Source organism: Parasteatoda tepidariorum, chromosome 10 (genome assembly GCF_043381705.1).
Source record: "Parasteatoda tepidariorum isolate YZ-2023 chromosome 10, CAS_Ptep_4.0, whole genome shotgun sequence".
NCBI lineage: Eukaryota > Metazoa > Arthropoda > Arachnida > Araneae > Theridiidae > Parasteatoda > Parasteatoda tepidariorum.
Window position 1 is genome coordinate 25,401,453 of NC_092213.1, and position 21,477 is coordinate 25,422,929.

The 21,477-nt window shown below is 27.8% G+C and overlaps 2 protein-coding genes across 2 annotated transcripts in view; one reads left to right on the forward strand and one right to left on the reverse strand.

Annotated features, from left to right (window-relative positions):
• Positions 1–821: 821 nt before the first annotated feature.
• LOC107452178 (calcineurin subunit B type 2) lies at positions 822–16,235 on the reverse strand. The gene is made up of 6 exons (XM_043045039.2): positions 16,119–16,235; positions 11,641–11,680; positions 11,355–11,531; positions 9,967–10,026; positions 8,128–8,312; positions 822–5,096 (listed from the first exon to the last, which is right to left on the reverse strand). The coding sequence occupies exons 1-6, from the start codon at positions 16,119–16,121 to the stop codon at positions 5,049–5,051; spliced, it is 513 nt and encodes a 170-aa protein (XP_042900973.1). The 5' UTR covers positions 16,122–16,235; the 3' UTR covers positions 822–5,048.
• A 78-nt stretch (positions 16,236–16,313) lies between these two features.
• The window catches only part of LOC107452175 (chaperonin containing TCP1 subunit 5), a 13,193-nt gene continuing 8,029 nt past the window's right edge, over positions 16,314–21,477 (forward strand). The window contains exons 1-3 of the mRNA XM_043045038.2: positions 16,314–16,809; positions 19,231–19,291; positions 19,971–20,144. Coding sequence (XP_042900972.1) covers positions 16,705–16,809; positions 19,231–19,291; positions 19,971–20,144 — 340 coding nt within the window. The 5' untranslated portion in view covers positions 16,314–16,704. The remainder of the gene's footprint in view (positions 16,810–19,230; positions 19,292–19,970; positions 20,145–21,477) is intronic.

A 21,477-nucleotide genomic window follows, 5' to 3' on the forward strand; every position in this document is an offset into this window, starting at 1 on the left:
TTATGTAATTAAAAACAGTTTTAAATCAAACATTTTTATGATCGAAGTAACAGAAATAACAAGTTTTAGCTTTTTATCTAAGTAGTTTAAAAATATTTACATTTAGTATTAAATTGTTATCTAAGGTAATAATTCAGTGGTTTTGTCCAGCACGAAATTGAAATATTTTGTATCTACGTCTGGAGTATATCAGCATCAAAGCTGAATGCATGAAAATAATTTATATTCGTAAAAACTTGTAAAATTATACTCTCAGCATTTTAACTGTTATAAAACAGGACAATTACCTAAAAATAAATACAGTTGACTGAATTACGAGGGCCGGGATAGCCTGGTTGGCAGGAAGTTCAGCTTGTGTTTGTGAGAATGGGAGATCGAATCTTGCCGGCTGAAAAATCCCAGTGTGTTAAATGGTGATTGGCACATGTTAAATCTGTCGCAAAATCCTCCAAGTTCCTATAACAAATTCATACCTCTGGGGATACTGAGATTGATCGTTCTCTGATTTAGGTCAAAATTACGATCAGAGGATGAATGGAGTATGATTGGGTCCTTCCTGTAAAACCTGCTGTGACTGTGTGGGGCGAAAGTTATATTCTTAGCCATAAATGGCGCCACTGAAAAAACAAGAAGCGCACCCTCTGTCTTAAAAATTGGCTTGATTTAAAGCAGGCAAGTGGCACAAGCAACAACAACAAATGAATTAATATCCAATGCACCAAATGATTAGAGAATTTAGTGTGTTTAAGTGACTGGTATATGCTATATCCTGTCACACATTTATTTCGTTACTGGTGATCCAAAAAAGTAAAGAAAGATAATTTTCCAACAAAACAAACCAACAAATTTATTTAAAATATATTAAAGTTTTAACACACATTTTATTACATCAAAACTGATCTTAAAAAATCATACTGTATTAAACCAACAAATTAAGAATTTATATAATAATAATTTATCTTTATTAGAGATCAAATGCTCACTTTAATCAATTAAACAGTTTTATATACAAAATAAAACGAATGTAATGAACAAACAACAATGAAAGTGGCATCCATGTACAATTCTACTTAAATATATGGAATAAATCTATTAATTTTTAACAAAAAAGATAAAAACTGATGACAAAATAAGATGCATAGTATTTACGTTAAGCATTGCTAATATGATCATTTATCACTGATCGTTAATTGAGACATTAATAATTTCTTATTCAGAAAGATATAATTTATATGAATGAATGATTATATAATAATTACACAAAAAACTAGCTAACATAAAAATTGTAAGTGGTACACTGTAATGTAAAGAATAAGAATCCATATGCACTATGAAATCTTTGGTGCTATTAGTTAAATTGATGATCAATTAGTTACAGTTTACTTTATTCCACATTTTTGAAAATTATCTTTATCAGCAGAAAATTATAGTATTTCAAAACATTGGTAGCATATAAGCCATTTCTAAAAATATTTGTTCCTATAATTACTGTAGATTCTTCTTTAACTTAGATTAGTATCAATAGGAAGTATTCTTTTCAACCCTTTCTATTCCATTGGACCAGTCCAATAGAATAGGAATTGAATTAAACCATTTAAATTAATATTCTATGGTATAATAATTTTACATTTCTTCAATTTGTATAATTTGGCATAAATTTGATAATTTTGGATATCCACAATGAGGCAGTGTTCAACTATCCTGATTACTCGAGAGTTAATTTTGAACAGATGATTTTTCTTTATAAAAGATGTAATGTTAGCAATTTCTTTCAAAAATTCAAAGCAATTTTTTTTTTTTGCATAATTCATATTTTCAACATTATATTCAAAATCTAAATAAATAAAAAATTTAAAATAAACAAGTTAATTTGGTGTAAATTTATATAAAGAATGACTTGAACAATATTTAAAATGATAGTCATTAACTATATTGATCACCAACACATGCAACATAGTGCCACACAACTATTATTTTAACATCTTACAACTTTCAAACATTAACTACGTAAGGTATTGAGTCTAGCTTTCAAGGCAACATTTTTTTTTTCTCGCAGATTCTATTAATGTAATACTTTTCCTACAGGCAGCATGGTTAAGTTTAGAGCAAAAACTATAACCCTAAAAAACCTTTCTCTTATATATATATTTATTTATATTTGCTTATGTATATTCATGTAAATAAATTACAAGAGAAATCTCTGAAACTTCATTAAACATAAAACTCTCCATGGAAAAACCATAGCAAGATGAATAAGCAACATAAAGAGATACAAACCGGGCCATGCTTAAAGGATAGTTTATTGGGTAAATGATCAGAGCACTCAGATTTTGGGCCCTTGATCAGTCGCCCAATTTAATTCTTGAATTCACGCAAGTATATTAAATTTTTTAATTTAAATACTTTGCAATATTTTTAATTTGTTATTATAATCTGTATTCACTTTATCTTTTAAAAATTTAGAGTGATTCGAATTGAGAAATTTAAAACATGCAAGCAAATATTTGCCTAGAGGATGCTTAAATCTTAGGCATGGCCCTGGCGAAACAAAAAAATTGTTATTTTAATTAAGATTGGGTTGAAAATATAAACACAACATGAATAAATATGGTCACATTTAAACTTTTCTATAATAAAAAGGGGAAAAAATAAAATAAATGTACAGTGCGCCAAAGAAAAACAGACGCACCCTGAGTAACTTTTGATCAAATGGTCTGATCTTCACATTCATCTTAATGGTTTGAGGGGGTGACCTCTACAATGCTATTTAGTCAGTTTAGTGCAGATGATATTTTAAGTTATAAAATCAGACCTAAAAACATACTTTTTTTTTTGAATAAACAGACCTTTTTGAATTGATTTAGATTTTTAACCCTAGATATATGATCCCCATAATGCTTTTTGCGTATTTCAACATATTTTCAGAATTTTTAAACAGAATTTAAAAAAAAAAAAATCACGTAATTATGAAATTTGTTTATTCAAAGATAATTCTATAGAAAATATACATTTTAGTAAAGATTTATTATTTTACTTAATAATAGTAGAAAAATTATGAATTGTAAGGTATACAATTTTTTGCCTCATTTTAAGTACATAATTTCAGATGGCAAAATGTCATCTGCAAAATTGGTTGAATAGTTTCTAAGAAATCAAATTTTAAATATACGTAAAATTTTTGTTTCTATTTTCTAATTTAAAATATCGTTTGCACTAAGTAATTAGCATATTTGAGGTCATCCCCTTGATGGATTAAGATTGAGTCCTAGAACATGAAGATCTGATAATTAGATCAAAATGTATTCAGAGTGGTCCGTTTATTTTTTGACGCACTGTATATATTTTATAAGTTTAGCTATTATAATTTCATGTAATTTTATACAAGTGAAAGAAACATCTTATTACACACAAACCATCTAAATGTTTCTAATCTATTTCTAAAAGCTGGAAAATAGGAGCTGTTAATTGTACATGCAGCAGAAAAGTTTGTGAAAATTTTTATCTAAGACTTTATGTCAGTTTAGGAAAGAAAAAAAAACATGATTAAACTTATTAAATTTTTTTTCTAAATTTAAATAAACATTTATATAATACTTTATAAAAGTCTCAAACATTATTATATAACATTTTAGTTTTAAAAAAATTAAACAAATTCATCTAACATGAAATCTTAATATTCTAAACAAATACTTTAAATTTTATTACATAAATTTTTGATTTTTATTTTTTATAAAAATTTTGTAATTATAATGATTTTGAAATAAGTGTACAATTTAGGAAAATTTTTCAAATATGATGCACTAATTTAAATAATTCTATAAAATATTGTTTTTTCCAAATTTAATTTTCACCTGATATATAATAATTTCCCATTTATGTAATCAATCAGATAGGATTGGAGAAGAACAATTAACAAAAAAATAAATAATTAAAACCAATGAAGATTTATAAATAGTATCAAACATTCAGTTAAATAATTATAGCAATATTAAAAGTTATTACAATGCATCAGCATTATGTGAATATAATGCTTGTTTCATTTCAGTTATTCAGTGCGATGTCATAAACATTTAAACATTTGATATTTTTCTGAAACATTACTAAATAATTCGCAAAATTCACCATGTTCCTCCTTAGATTTAACTAATGTGAAATGGAGAATATCTGTTTTAAAAAATGATCTTGGGTATCCATTAACAGTACCATAAACCGTTTTATATTATTTAATATAACAGTTGCATGATAGGTTTTGAATTAACAGCACAAAATTAGTACTTATCTTCAAAATAATTGAGGACAGTTTAATAATCTGACAATTTTTAAAAGCCATATTAGAAATCAAAATACAATATAGAATTTAATTTTAATTTCAAATAGAATTCTATTTAGTGCCATGTCAAAAATCAGTTAAACATTTGATATTTTTCTGAAACATTACTAAATAATTTACAAAATTCACCAGTTTCCTCCTTAGATTTAACTAATGTGAAATGGAGAATATGTTTTAAAAAATGTTAAAAGCCAAATTAGAAATCAAAATCTAACATAGATTTTAATTTCAAACTGAATTCTAATTTAGATAAACATAAAAGGAATTACGATTTAATATGGGTAATCCTCTGTTAGGTCTAGTAGCTAAAATGTGCACAGACGCGCAAAGTAAGTTATACTTACACCGCGAACCGCGCTTTACACACATCACTGTTTCCTAAGAAGCAAACCTATCATGCATACCTTAATGGAACTTTTCCATGCTTAAAAGGACCTTGAAGATACTTCATATATCGCTGACATGCTTACAGTAGAGTAGCCAATTAAATAAGTGTAAAATTATAAAATAAACTAAATAATTCCTTGCCTATATTTAATTCAGAATAACTCTTAAAATAATATCTAACGGAAAATAAATCTATAAAAATTAGTAACAACTAATTCATTGCAGAATACACACACAAACAGGCATTAATCAAACAAACTGTACATACACTATCTACAAATGAGAAAGATGTAAAATGGTGTTGATGAAGGAGGCATATTCAAACTGGCATTTAAACATCTACAACCATTTTCTTGTGAATATCAGTATTGCCAACCATCTAGAAATAAAATACATTAATTATTATACCAGCTGAGAAAGGTTAAGTACAAATAATGGTAGCAGCTGAGATACCAACTTGCTCCACTTTGTAAAATAATATTTTCTAGTGGCAACAAAATGTAAGATTCATTAAGTAATTTTTCCACCATTTCATATAAAAAATTCAAAGTATAATAAACGCAACATTATTGCGATTATCCCGTGATGACACTTTTAAAGAGTGGATGTAATTATTCTTATTCTACAAGTTTTGCTTTTTAATTAGCAAACAATTTATTAAAACATTTGCAGAAAGCAGAGCAGTTGACATCCCTATACCGGTAAAAATGATTTACAGCTGTTATTTTTCTTTATTATTAACTTTGAAAATATAGATGGCTGAAAATGATAAAAATTGAATGTTCAATATTGACACAGAATATTTTTTAAATAACAACTTTAGAAGGATTTCTTTTGAATAGAGTAAGCTTCATTTTCATTAGTTTCACAGAAAATTTCTTAGCGCATTAGTAGGTAGATGGGGGAGGAAGTTGAGAAATACACCTGAAATTTCACCAAAATTTCGAACTTGAATTCATTTTCGATACCAGCGATAGATAAAAGCTGTAGGCAGACTTAGATAGTAAGTAAAACTTTCTGCTAACACAATATCTCAATCCAAAACATTTCTGCTTGCAATTTATTGACTCTTTTAATTTATTTTAATCATTTAATGGCCCCCAAATTTTGACAAAATTTGGTCAAAAATCACAAATTTTTTTCTTTTTTATTAAATATTTTTTTTAGCACTTTATCGCAGATATGAAACTATTTATAGATTTACATTGTTCTACCTCATACTGGACGGACTTTCTTCCTACATCTAAAATCAACAAGGTACATATTTAAAACGAAAAGATTTTTTTCTTGACTTTTCCAGGTAGATTTACATTAATTCCAGAATATATATATATTTTTTTAAATCAGAATTTATAAGTAATAAAAATGTAAATTATAATTTTAAATAATATTGTAACATTATTTATAATTTCAAAAATTAATAAATAAATATTTAAAAAAAATCAGATGATTTAAATAGTTTCAACTCGATTAGAAATAATAAATCTTCAGAACTAAAAGCGTGACTGAAAGGGCAAAGGGAATATATTGGGCAATATTTATTATTTTTAAAATTATAAGTACAAGGTTGTTGCAAAAAAAAACAAATTAATAATAAATATAAATAAATAATCTGTGTATAATTGAAGTTAAATCATATTTAATCAATGTAAGAACATTTTTGAAAACAAAAACGCAATAAATAATTAAAACTAAATATATTAGCATTAATTAAAAAATTATGAGAAAGATAAGCTTCAATATTATTGTAAAACTTAATTAATCAATATTAATTTTTAAAAAAAAATAATTAAAAAAAAACATTTTAATATTAATTATTAAACTATCCTGAAAAGAAACTTATAAATTTATAAACAATTCATATTTAGTTAAAATTAATTAATATTTATTAAGTCAAATAAAATAAATAACTAAAACACATGCTCATTATCAACAGACAAACAAAAATATAAATAAATAAATCAACAATTAAAACGCAATGTTTTTAATCCTTATCTATAAAGTAAATAATTAAATTATCCTAAAATATACAACACGACAGAAATGCTTAAGAATAATAAAATCTTCAGGATTCGCTTAATGATGATTGGTTTGAATTTTTTTAAAAAAAATCCTCTATTACACAAGTGCAAATAACAGTTGAAAATGGAGGAGTGAAATCTTCCAATATGATAAGGTATCAAATTCCCTGAATTTTATTTTAATCTTGTTTTCCCTGACAATTCCTAATGCGCACAAACACTGATCCAAGTTGCTATTTTTTAAATTTTTTATTATAATGAATACAATAAAATTTTCTGCGATGGTGAAAAAAATTTTGCAAGCGGCGTTCACAAATTCGTGTATATATTATGCACATCTGGTTGTAGGTGAAAAAATTTGATAGAGAAATGAACTTGAAGTTATGTTAACTTTTTTTCAGCCACATATCTATATATTAGTTTGAATAGAAGTTTGAATAGAGTTTGTAATAATGGAATTTCAAACGCTCATCATTGAAACAACAATATTAATAGAATTATTGCTAATTACAAATATTATTAAATAATCTTTAATTAAAAACTAGTATTTAGTACATATATTTTTACAAATAGATATGTGGCTGAAAATATGTGTTAGACAGAATATGTGCTAACAAGTCTAACAGCTAATTTTATTTACATTTTAATAATTTTACCTCATTCTTGTATTGGTTACAAGGATTTACAGAAATTAAAGATAGAATGGAGTGGGTGTTTTATTTACTTATTTTATAATATTCTTTCTTATACTCTAAAAAACAAGTTACTAAATATTGAACAGAGCCTTAAATACAACATTATGCACAGAAGTAAGATGCATATTAAATCAAATAGGAGAATGTAGATATATTTTAAACACCAAAAAAATGTCACAAGCAATAGTAAAATAAATCAAATCAAAGACAAATTCAATGGCTAAAAATAAAGATTTGAAAACCATATAGAGTTTGTCAGGATGACAATGTCGTGTGAATTCAGATCATTATATGAACTAAAAACAGAGTTAAATTATACATCTGTGTAGATAGAAATCAATCATGTTTTAAAAACTAATTAGCTGATGATTTTAACAGAAAATAATAAAATTTTGGTTTGGGAGAAAAACATATCGATGCAATGATCTTATGTCTTTTCGAAACTGTGTATCATCACTTGAAAAATGCAAAAACTTTTACAATTTAAATTGCAATATAGCATGTTTATAGGAGAATTCGGTTGGGATATGGTATTGGGAAATAATCAAGGTTTTGTATGCAAGTTTTAAAATTCTATTCAAGGTTTCGAATAGAATTTTAAAACTTAGTACAGATAGTATTCTAAAGAAGATCACATTAGCAAGAATTTACCGAGCAGTGACATGCTAACTTAAAATAATGTGAAATCACTTACAGCACAAAACTCAGGAAATGAAATTTTTCCATCCTCATCTTTATCTGCAAATAATATTGTTTTATCAACTATTTGTTGCAATTGAACATCTTTCAAATTGCTGCCCACCATCATCTTAAGCACTTGGAATAATTCACTGTTTGATATGTAGCCATCGTTATCCATATCATAAATTCGAAAGGCAACTAAAAAAAATATACAAATTGACTTAAAAACTAGTACAGACTAATACTCAATAAACAAAAGATTCTAGCATAATTTTTTTTGTTTTGTGACATAGTTATACAATTTTCCAGAAGTACTAAGTTTAGTTTTAATTGCAAATTTTGGAAATTATGCCTAATCAACAATTTATACCATTAGTAAAAAGAAATGTTAAGTTACCATAAATTTTTTATTTTTATAAAAATATTATGGAGCATCTTAAGTTTACTATCAATAATACATTTTCGGAACTAGAGAAATAGCCAATGTAGTAGCTATACTGGTAAGCTTGTTAACAAGTGAAAAAGCTATGTAAATCCTTTAATTATCAACATTTAAAAGCATGTCTTTTTCCACTTTATTTTTATTTGTCATCTCCATAGAATAACAATCATAAAAAAACTTTAGATTAAAAATATTTTAAATAGTTTTTGCCTGATAGCCATAGTTCTTACCAACACCTACAAAACTAATTTCATTTTGGTGATAGATTTTCAATATCTGTCCTCGCTTTATTGCAAAAACTCTCATTGTACTTCAATGTACATTTGCAATGAATTGAGAAGGCCAAAGCCCATCCTGGGCTGTCTTGCCAATGAGAAGAGAAGAAGGTAATGAATTGGATGATATCCTGGCTAAGGAAGGAATTTTAATGAATTTGATCTCTACCACCCTGAACTTACATGAAATTTTAATAGTTTGATCTACCATTGACTCTCCCTAGCTCTCGATAGTCTTCCTAGCTCGTTCATAGATTGTGGGAAATGTAACACCATTCAACACATTCAATGTAACACCTCTAAACATTGTCATTCCAGCTTGATACTTTAAAAAGAATTAGTTTCTCTTCAGAATTTTAATCTTTATTTTGAGACTTTTTGTCTCTTTAGGTCTACTACAGTACGGAACCCGTTATCCGGAAATCAGAAAACCGGAAAACCAAAAAACCGGAACGAAATTCGATAAATTTTCCAGCCATTTAAAATAAATGTTTTTTTCCTCATATGATTTTAGGGTTTCTCTTTCTTTTTTGAAAGATGTTTACCTTACCATCATTTTGGAAATAATCATTANATAGTTCGAAAGCCTACTTTAACAATAGAAAAAACGGCTTTTTGTAGCGATTCAGAAAACCGGAAAAATCAGTTATCCGGAATAGCAATGGTCCCGATCATTCCGGATAATCGGTTCCCTACTGTACATGAATTTGGTCTAACTCAATCACTAACCAGTAACCAACAAACAAATCAGAAACATTTACGCTTTGAAATTTTTAATTTCAACTTTAAATATCACAAATCTTTTAACCTGTTGATCGAAAATTCAAATTTTTTTTTTATTTGTGTTAAAATCTGTTTTTTCCTCTCTATTTTAAATTTAGCTTTTACTAAACAATTTTGTTTTCCTTCATTATACTCAGAATTAATACTGCCAACCATTTCTATCGAAAGTTAAATAAGATGCCAACTTATGCACCTAATAAAATGTGACATTAGGAAAGTAGTACAGACAGAAGACGTCCGAAACAGTTCAAACTGCTACAATGTAAAAAGATCACAGTTCACTCCGCTAGCATAAAAACATGCATTTTTACAGAGAGAAATTAGAGATTAACTCATGCATTAAAATACTTACATCTAAGTTTTGATTCTTTGTCACCTTTGACACTAAACTGGGATACGCCTTGAATAAATTCTGTAACAGAAAATGTAAGCTAAATGAAATGAAATAAATACTAATAATGGTTAAATATAAAAAGTTTTCAACATTTAAGATTTCAAAATTTCATATTAGACTAAAAAAAAGGGGAAAAAATTTCAGTACTAAAATTAACAAATAAGATCATTACATGAACAACAAATATATAAATAAAAATTCTTTGGTCAGTATTTTTTGTGTGATTTCTTTAAATCTCTTTTAATATAAGTTTGTAGATTTTATTTTGTATCGGTAGATTAAATGTTGATGAGGTTTAAATTAATCCTCCAAGCTTTTGAGCCCCTTTTAAAAATTCTACATAAATTTTACTCTGCTATGCATTATATTTTACTGAATAACATCAAAAAAAATGTTTCTTTTTTTATGCAGATTTGCATTTGATTTATATTGATTTTGTCGCAATGTTTTTTTATAACTTTTTCGGCAGTTATTCTCATGAATTTCTACACAATTTTTAAAATCCCTATATTTTTAATTCGAAACTATTTTGACTCATGAATCTGAATCGCCAAGATGAAACATTGCTTAGCGATTTTTGATTATGTTATCTCAATTCTATTGCGAATCAATGTGGTTTTCGATCACACGGTTAGTGTTATCGATTTCAACATGGTTTCTTAAATTCCTATTTTTTTTTACACGATATCATTGCAAAACACAGAATCAAAAATTTAAGGAATACATAGCAATGCAAAGATAAGGAAAAAAATATGATTTCTTCTCCTATGATTATTGACAACACGGGCAATAACGATGAAAGAAAAGAAACATAATTTAACTCCTTCCATCTCGCTTCTGTGAAAATGCCGGGGTGAGGTTTCGCCCTCTATTTCTCGCTCTCATGATATTCCCGGGCTGGAGTGTTCAGTAATAACGCGCCCATAAGAATAAAACTAATTCATTTCTTTTGCACGAAAAACATTTTACTTCTCATTTTACACACCAGATGGCAGTACCAGGATATTTTTGAGGTAATTATAGGTAGTTTATTTTAAACTAGATGTCAGCACTAATCAAATACATGTATAAAAAAAATAGGCACTTTTATGACCGTTTTCTTGAAAATTAACTGATCGTTAAGGGGTTAAGCTCATTTCTTCGATTGATTTTTTTTTATCTAAACATTAAAATATAATTAATAAGTCATAATTGAAAAGCTAAAAATATGGTCATCACTTAAAAATTGATGGTCACTTACAGCAATCAGGCGACTGCATTTCGGTGAGCCCTGGCCTTAGTAATGTGACATTCAATATTTGAAATCTACATAACTTAAAATATGTTTTAGAACTCCTAAAGTTTACCTTTAAAATCAACTTCTCCATTACCATCAGTATCGAAAATATCTATTACACGTTGTACCAAAGGATTTTGTTGTAACTCAGGAAGAGACATAAATTCATCAACACTGAGAGATCCAGAATTGTCCAAATCCAGTTTGCGAAATCGTTTACCTAATCTTTTTATCTCATCAGGATCAACTGAAATCAATTAATAGATCAAAATCAATCAATTTCAAAGAAAGTTAAAAATCAAAATATTGTATTTTTCATTTTTTTATCTACCATCTGTTAGTAAAATTATACTCACACGTGGAACACATTTCCATCGGAAGTGATGTTTCATTTCCCTAAAAAAAATCTTCATGTTAGTTTATTTCTTTACTTGAATGGTTCACACAATGAAACACCCAGATAAGAAACAATTAAGCATCTTTAAATGTAAAAATTTATAATACAATTAAAAAATGATTCATTTCTAAAGAACATCAAAAATTTCAGTACCTTGCAAATTATTTAAGTAATTTTTAAGAAACACTTTAAGCAAGTAAAATCTTTTTCTAAAAATTATATTTAGAATATTAAGCATTTCAGTATAATTCAAAAAAAAATTTTTTAAGTTAAAATAGAAAAAAACATTCAGGACTTATGGAAATGATATGGATAAAGTTTTCGCTTTCTTGTTTTTAACTTGGGTTAGTTTAAATCATTGTTAAGTCATGAAAAATTTCTTTATTTATCTGAAATATTGAACATTAGTCACAAAAATTAAACATTTTAATGAGAAAAATAAACTATAAATATTTATAGCATTTGAAAGAAACACATGTAGGCAAGCATTGTTAAAAAAATCTATTTAATTTTGTTCCAAGTTTAACAGTTTTTTCTACTTTTTAATTTAAATTTTTTGCTTGCTAACTCTTCAAATCAAATTCAAAAAAATAAAAAATGTATTTAATGAAAGAGGGAACTCAACTTATCTGCTCTTCTTTTTTTTCTTTCCCTTCAATTTATTCATCAATGAAATTTATTTTATTATAATTAATTCATTAATTAAATGTCATTTAACCAATGAAAAATCATTGTACGAAAATTGATGTAAACTGTAATTTTTTTTTAAAATTGAATAATGCACCTTTGATTTTTGCTTTCCTAATTTTTGATCTTGCATACATTGCAATGATTATGGGCATAACACTGTATTCGGGCCGTGATAGCCTGGTCGGTTGGGCGCTGGACCCATGTCTGAGAGTTCGTGGGTTCGAACCCTGCCAGCCGTAGACTCCCGAAGAACAGTGTAGTAAAGTGACTGATGCATGTTAAATCCGTCGAGTCGCAAAAGTCCTCCATGTTCCCATAACAAATCAATACCTCTGGGGGTACTCGATTGCAGATCGATCGTTCTCTGATTCAGGTCAAAATCACAATCTGTGGATGAATGAATGGGTCCGCCCTATAAACGGGTGCGACATATGGTGTGGCATAAGTCGAATTCTTGGCTATAGATGGCGCCACAGAAAAACAACAAATGCACATTCTGCCTTAAATTTGCTCGGTTTCACCCAGCAGGCTTGCCCGTGTGGCAAGTCGCAAAAGAAACAACAACAACACTGCATTCAGTGGTCAGAAGTAACAGATAAACACAACTATTTTAGCTGCTACTTTTTTTCGCAATCTTTAGTGTAATGTGCTACTTTATAAAAATAGTAGAGTAGTGCAATACAAAAAAAAAATTTAGTTTCATATAGTGATTCCTGGTAACTACTTTTAATGTTAGTTTAGCATTGAAACAAAGTTCAAACACAACTAATTTCCAAATTTGATTGGTATAAAACTTTGCAGGTCCATCAATGCACATAATCAAAATGTCCTGGGGCCGAGCATTAGGAAAAAAAATGTATATTACTTAATATTTAAACTAGCCATTACGACTAATAGGTAGTAATGTATCATTTTAGCTACACCATCAAATGCAAATGTACACTCTTGAAACATTTATATTATTTCAATGAAAGGGAACACAATCTCGATGTAACCTTTCAAAGTACTTAATTTCTTGGAAGAAATAAAAGAATATTTAACGCTTACAAAATTGCAAGTATTTGATTAGTTTCTAGTATTTAATTGATTCTCTGTCAAGAAAGGTATGGAAAGTTGAAAAAATAAATTTCGTTAAGAATGGCGCAATATAACAAGTTGGCTCTTGTAAACAATAAACATGAATAAATATTTAATATTTCGTCATGTTTAAATAAGCCAATTTTTTATTGAAAATCATTTTGAACATTTGTAAATGAAGTTCTTCTGCAAAGTTAGTTTCCTAAAAGTAGTGATTGCATTTCAAAATGAACTTGAAGCTACTACATTAAAAAAAAAGTTGTACCAGGAGTTAACTACATTTGTAATAGAATAGTTGTAATGTACAATAAATTCCGACATAATTTCCGACAACTATCAGTATTATATTATTTAAATACTTAAATGTTGGCGAAAAACAACAAACAATTTTATTTAAATAGACCACCATTTTTTTTAAATTAACATCATTATTTGCTAACCTGCACCTCATAATTGCAAGGCTTGGTGTTTAAGGTCCAGGTATGAAGCTGGGGGACACTATTTAAGGGTGGGGTTCAAATACTTTTTTAGAAAATTTTTGATTATCTATAGATAGATAATATAATTTTTGATCTTGGAAAAATTAGTCTTTTAAGTAAGAGGATTAAGGTAAGGGTCCTTATTAACATTGCAGAAAATAAATTAAAAAAAAAAATAATAACAGAAGGTTCATAAAAGACATTTTTTAGTAAAAAACTATCTCAGAGCCGGATTAAACGTACGCGGGGCCCTAGGCCATTTAAAATTTTGAGGCAATTAGATTAAATTTTTTTTTCCTCATATTTTTCATTTATTCAAATATAAAAGTATTTATCTATCTTTTCATTTAAGAAAGCATACTTAAAATAAATAACAATAAATTAAATTTTAATAAGTAATAAATAAATATGAGTAACAGATTATATAAAAAAATTATCGCACTTTATTAATATATATTTGAAATTGAATTTTTTTTTTTTAAAAATCATTATTTTTCTTAATTTTTTAAAATTTATTTTCAAAAAACCCATTTTAAGGGGGCCCCAGGCTATAGCCTAGTCTGGCCTAGGGGTAATCTGGCACTGAACCATCTTATTTAATGAACTGGTAGAAAAATATTACTTTTTACGTACTATAATGTGTTTAATTAACCTAAAATTTTTAAGTGTTTGTAAAATTTCACTTGTACTAAGCTATTCAATTATTGTGGATAGTTAAATGGGAATATTTCTATATCCTGATCTGTCGCACTAAGTATACTATTGGTAAGACGCCAAATGAATATTAAATTTTAAAAAAAAAAATGTTTAGGTGCCAAATAAATTTTAAACTTGCAATTTTTTAAAAAAAAACATGCAGATGTTTGCCCGGGTGTGGATACGAGTTATACCTTTCGAGTAGGTCCCTTTCTGTGGTGTTTTTTTCAGTTTCTCGCGGGCCACTGCCCAGAAGTTTCCAAAACTTGGCAGTTATTCTGCCACAGATCACAATACGGAAATCTCCCCGATACAAATTATACGCTTCAAGTTGGTCCACTCTCCAATAATTTTTTTTCAGTTTCTTATGGGCTGCTGCCCAGAAGTTGCCAAGGCTTGGCAATTATTCTGTCACAAATTATGATACAGGGATCTTCCTAACTCAATAAATATGGGGGAAGATTTTACATCATGATCTGCGTCAGAATGATTGCCAGGTGTTGGCAACTTCCGGGCTGCAGTTAACAAGGAACTAAATAAAACATCACAGAAGGGGACAAACTTAGAAGGTATAACTTGTAAACATCTCTATATGTTTTTTTTTTATATAAAAATTGGAAGTTTAAAATTTATTTGAAACTTTGGAAATTGTAGTTGGAGCGATAGATCAAGATATGGAAATATCCCTTATGTGGAGTTTACCGCACAGCAAAGCAGACAAAATTATGTTAGTTAATTTTTTAAATCAAGAACCAAATTAATAAAAAATAAAATTTTACCAGTAAAAGTTAATTACTTGTTGAACTGTTGTGCCATAAGTGGTCAACTTGCAATAAACCATTGATAAAGTTTTTATAGCATATTCATTTTATAAGCTAAAAAATTCGTTAGCAAATCATTCAAGTTTGTACCATGCCAAAGCAAATGTAAGTACAAATCTCATTTATATGGAATATTACATTTAACGCTTGATAAAAACAGTTCTTTGATAAATTATTTTCGGTTACAAAATCTATGCCAAACAGTTCTTGCAGGTTGCGCTAAAAACTTATTTTCATACGTTATGTTAAACAAAAATATACCAAAAAAAAGAGGAAAAACCTTTCTTGAAATTTTACAGTTTGTATGTTACATAATATTACTGAGCAGGGTTTTAAAAATTTAATTTCATATGAAATAAACAGTAATGATTCAGGCAACTTTAAAAATGTCTAACCCAAAACAATTTATTACGAATTTGCTACATATTAAAACCAAAAGTTTTATAAATTTAAAGTTTACAAACAATATAAAAAATGTTGTAATCAATTGAAGCCCTCAGATCCAGAAAAGAAAGCTATTAATTTCACCTAAGAAAAAAAAGGAGAAACTGCGGCTGTCAATTGGTGACCTATTTTATTGTCACGTCAGAAAACATGCATTTTGCGAAATTTTTTTACGAAATAGTTTCTTTAAAATTGAACAAGCAATATTTTAACTTTTTTTTTCTACTTACCATGCTTCTAAAAGTTCACGACCAAACTAATTTCTAATTAATATTCGAGGAAATACTACTATTTTGCCTTGACGATATATTTGCTCTACTGCAGCTAAATAAAGATAATAAATTTTACATCATAGAGTGATGTTTACTACGACACTGATGAAACAGATTCTGTATAAAACTAGTAAAAACATTGCTCATAGAGGTCACTGCATGCAAATTAAAATTATTGTTCTAATTAAAATATAAGTATTCTAATATTAAAACTAATCTAAAATATATAACTGAAAAACATTCTTCTTTGATTGAAAAGCAAAAAATGTTCCATTCGAAAAAGTTTATAGCGTACTCTAGTGATAAATGCAGCAGTTAAAACACTGTTAAAAAGTGTAGCCTCTTACCATGATCTCTTTTTAAATTTGTTTGTTTCTGATTCAAGTTCTTGATCGCTGCCGGCAGCGCATATGAATCTATTGACATTTTGTCAATCTTTTAACATCAAATATTTAAAAACATAACCATCAATAGAATATATATTTTTGAAAGAAAGCAAATTTCATTGTTTTCAATTTTATAATAACTTTCCAAAACTACAATCATGGCTGCTGTGTGCACCATTAATTTCGATGAATTCGGAAGACCATTCTTAATTTTAAAAGACCAAGATAAACAAAAAAGATTAACAGGAGTTGAAGCTGTCAAAGTAAAAAATTAAATTTTCTTATATCCACTTAAGTTTCTTGCCTTATATTTATTGAATCATACTCTAATTATTATTAAAATGTCGCTTAAGTTTTCATATGTGAATTATGACTAATGCTTAAATTTTCCTGTGGCTAAATTATAGTTATTCCAAAACCAAGTTCAAATATAAAAAAAGCATTAATTTTTAACCATATATGTGCTTGTTAAATTATATCTTCCTATTTAATAATGCTACGAAATAATATTTAGTCTAACTTAAATCTTCCCCTACCCTTACTTCTAATGGAATTTGTAATTAAAGTTTTGCAGTAATGATCAATTTGTCTACTGTATTTCCTTATAAAATTTTAAAGTGCATTGTCCATTAAATCAGGATTGGGTTTTAGAAGTCAAATATCTCATGCAGAAGTCATGATATCACAACGCAGGTGGTGTCTTTGTTAGTTCATTTCAATAATAGCCCGCCGAAGAGCTAAAATTTTAACTTTTGAAAATGTTAAAATTTCTGGAAATATTCAAATTCGATAACTGTTCATGTCTATTGTTAAGTCACCAAATGCTGTTTGAATTAGTGAAAATTTAAAATATAGATATTAAATGCAGTCTTAACTTTTTTTTCGCAACTATTTCTTAGATATATATAAGTAGCTTTTGAAATGGTAACAAATGTTATTTAATGGAATTTGGGTGGCTTAAACTATGAAAATAGAACTTTAGACTAGAAATATTTTTATTTCAAAGTAGTAATATTAACTTAAAATGTTGTTGTAAGGTTTTGATTGTTTTAATATCATTTACATCACACTAAAATTAGAAAAATATCAAAAAATTAAAATATCATGTTTCCATAGTATTTCATCTTCATGTGTTTCCACACTTAAATACCACCTATAACATAGCAGCCCTCATTCCAAATTTTGTTACAATAAAGTTAATCTCTATCATTTACTTAGTTAGGCTTTTCATTGTTTGGCGCATAAGGCATCCAGCTTACTTATTCATCTACAGGTCTTTCGCTTGGAATCTTGCTTTGTTTTGGTCATCTAGGTGTTTTCTCTTTTCAAATCATATTGATTTTATACTGCCAGGTTATTCTAAGTCTTGGGATATTTCCGTATCATGAACTGTTACTCGGAATTCCAATTTCAATCGCCAAGGTGCCAAATAGATAACTTGCAAATTTTTAAAAAAAAAAAACATGTTATAGATGTTTGCCTGGGGGTGGCTACGCGTTACACCTTTCAAGTTGGTCCCTTTCTGTGATGTTTTTTCTTTTTAGTTTCTTACGACAAACTGCCCGTAAGTTGCACAGACTTGGTGATTATTCTGCCACAGTTCATAATATGGATATCTTCCTCTTGGTCTTCCCCTATTTCTCTTGTCACTATTAAAATATGTCCCGTTTATTTCCAAATTTTTCTATTGATTTATCTTCATTTTTGTGCTAAAATAATCGATAAATTTGATTTCCAGGCAGTAATACCCATTAAACTTAGGAAAGAAATCATTTGTAGCTTAAATTTTGAAAGTATAAAAATCTGTTGTTACTTAATGATTGTAACAAAAGCAGGCGCCAATATGTAAATATCCTCATTAGTTAGCAATTTGGCTCTAATGGTTGATGAAAAGTTAGTATAACATATTTGGTACAAATGCTAAAATCTAAATCTTCCCAGGATCCATATATGGAGCAGTTGTATAAAATTTAATAATTTAAATTTTTTTCTGCAAAACAGGCTGAACCATAAGGAATTTCAAGAGTCATTTTGTTTTAGTTGAGTGCAGTTACAGCTACAATTATACTTTCTAGATTTAGTTCTTAAATAGAGTGCATATCATTTTTAAAAAGTGTTTTTTTTTTTGTTTTATGTTTTTTTAAAGTCCTCAAAGGTGCTTTTTTTATTTGGGGTTTCTAAAAAGTGTTTAATTTTCCATCTTTTAGGGAGAGATTTTTTCTTCTTTGTCTTCTCAATTGTCATTCTAAATTACAATAAATTCACGATTTTCATAATTTTCTCTGCAATATTTATTAGAAACTAGTTAGTATTTTATTGTGATTGTGTTAAGTTTTTGAATTTTATTGATTTTATGTTTATAAATTATGAACTTAAAACAATAAAAAAAAAAAAATTTTTTTTTTTTGTTCCTGCATAGATCCTATTATTATTATTTTTTGGAAAGTGATTACAAATATATTTGAGTGCTTAAAAAGTGCTTATTTTTTGTTGAAATATCTGGCTACACATCTTGTTAAAGTTAACTAATTTTCTTTAGAATTTTCAATTTAGTCCTGTCAGTCTACATGTATATATATATATTCCACCTGCAGGTGTTGTCTTTGTTTTTCTTTATGTGAATTATATCTGTGTTTCATAACATGTAAATTAAAAAAAAAAAAACATTTTTCTTCCTTTTCTAGACTCATATCTATGCTGGAAAAAGTGTAGCAAACACTTTGCGTACTTCATTGGGCCCTAAAGGTACTGTAGTTGTGCTTTTTTTTTATCTTGATTTATATTTTATTTTTCAATTTATAATGGCTAAAATATATATCAGTAAACTAAAAAATATATATTTGAGTACAATGAGAGGTATAGTTATTAGCAAAATTACTAATTCATTTCTTTTAAAAATGAATTATTTGCATAAAGCATTTTTTTCTATCTCTACAATCTTATATAATTCAATTCTTCCAGAAAAAATAAATGATTAAGCATTTGACTACATACGTAATAAAAAACAAAGCATCTGGAATTACTTTTGATCTAATGATTGGATTTTCGTGTTCTAGGACTCAAGAGGGTGCCTTCAAATATGCTAATTATTTATTGCAGGCAATATTATAAGTTATCAAACCAGACACTAAAACATATTTTCTCTGAATAGCCATACCTTTTTCTTGATGGATTTAAATTTCTGAGCCTCTAAGTATAAAGAGAGCTGCAAGCAAGCAATTATTCAAGGTGGTCCATTTTTTATTTTGGGCTCTGTACATATTAAATATCTAAAACACATTTATTGGAGTTTTTCACAAGTATAAAGTTAAAGGTAGTAATGCTTAAAATAAATATTGCTTTAAGATATTTTTTTCACTAAATATAATAATATAAAAAATTCCTACATCTTTTCATTATAAAGCATTTATTTGGAAATTTTTAGGTCTAGATAAGTTAATGGTTTCGCCTGATGGTGATGTAACTGTAACTAATGATGGAGCAACTATTCTTAAAATGATGGATGTTGATCACCAAATTGCAAAGCTTTTTGTGGAACTATCCCAATCGCAAGATGATGAAATTGGTGATGGCACTACCGGTGTTGTAGTTCTTGCAGGTAACAAATATGAGTTCCATTTTTGTTTGATTTAACTAAATTTTTTGTTTGATTAAAGCTTAATTACAGTGATTATTATGTGCTACTGACTGAACATATTCAGCTGTAGGATTTTAAATATTTCACTACAGTTAGACTGTTGTTTTATCATTGCTTGTACGGTTGATAAGTAAACCTTCAGATTAAGAAGTTTAATATATTCATAGTGCTGGTATTCGTAATTCATGCTTAAAACTGTTATACGATAGAATATCTATTTAGCACAATTCTATGATGAATTCTGTTTGTAATGCTCCTGATAATTTTGATTTTTTTTTCCCTGTAAAAAAGGAATATTGTTATATATATTTGCAATCTAAAGTATTTTTATTTAAAAGCATTAATATTGATCTGTTCCACACACATATATATATACAGTCAGACCTCGATATAAGGTCAACCTTAGGGACATTGCAAAAGTGACCTTTTAACCGAGTCATTAGCAGCTCATAGCTAAGCGCATAAATAGTACACAATGTGATTTTTTAAAAATAATGGTAATGCAATCGAAAATGATCGGCCATAAATTAAATATTAGCAAAAAATAAATTTTAGCAGAATTGGTAAAGAATTAAAGAAAGATTTAAAAGAAAAAATTTAATTTTGAATAAAGTTGGCAAATTTCCTCAAAGTTTATATATAAACATTACATCCTACCTTATTTAAAACATCTCAAAATGTTCCTCAGCTCCCTCATGGTTGTAAAAAAAATTCGTGACATTCATTGCATTGAATGCTTCCGCTTGGGGTTACAGCTCCAGTCTCAATGTCACTGTCTCTGTCCACAACTTGTGAAACGATTTCAGAAATTGTAACTTCAGAAGTGGTGGCAATTTCCTCATAAATCAAACCATTTCTTCAATGGCATGGCCACGATTTTTCAGATCTTTCGTCTGAACAGATAGAGGAATATCATCTTCTTCGGTTTCATCATCCACGATGTTCAGAGAACTCACAAAACCAGCAAGAGGAAAATAATTGAAAACTCTCTGGTGTGTTCGCTGGCTGCAGCATTTTCTGAGAACTCGAGGGGGGTAATTGCCTTGTAAAGAAATTGAATAGGCTTTTGTTAGAAAAGAGCTCCCCTCGCCTCAGATAAAAATGACCTTATAAGCGATAATGATTTTTAAAACTTGACCATATATCCGATAATTTATTACAAAGAATTCCTATTCAGTGAGCCAGGACATTGGAAAAGTAACCTTATATCGAGGTCTGATTGTGTTTATGTATGTATATATATATCCTTTTTTTTTGTTTTTTTTTTTTTTTTGACGGAGTCTCACTCTGCCAC

What these genes read in the sequence shown, in the direction of transcription:
- LOC107452178 (XM_043045039.2), bottom strand. An exon ending in CAAAGAATCAAAACTTAGAT is followed by an intron (nt 8,313 to 9,966) that starts GTAAGTATTTTA and finishes TATTTTTTTTAG; the next exon opens with TTGCCTTTCGAATTTATGAT. An exon ending in CATTTCCTGAGTTTTGTGCT is followed by an intron (nt 5,097 to 8,127) that starts GTAAGTGATTTC and finishes TTTTATTTCTAG; the next exon opens with ATGGTTGGCAATACTGATAT.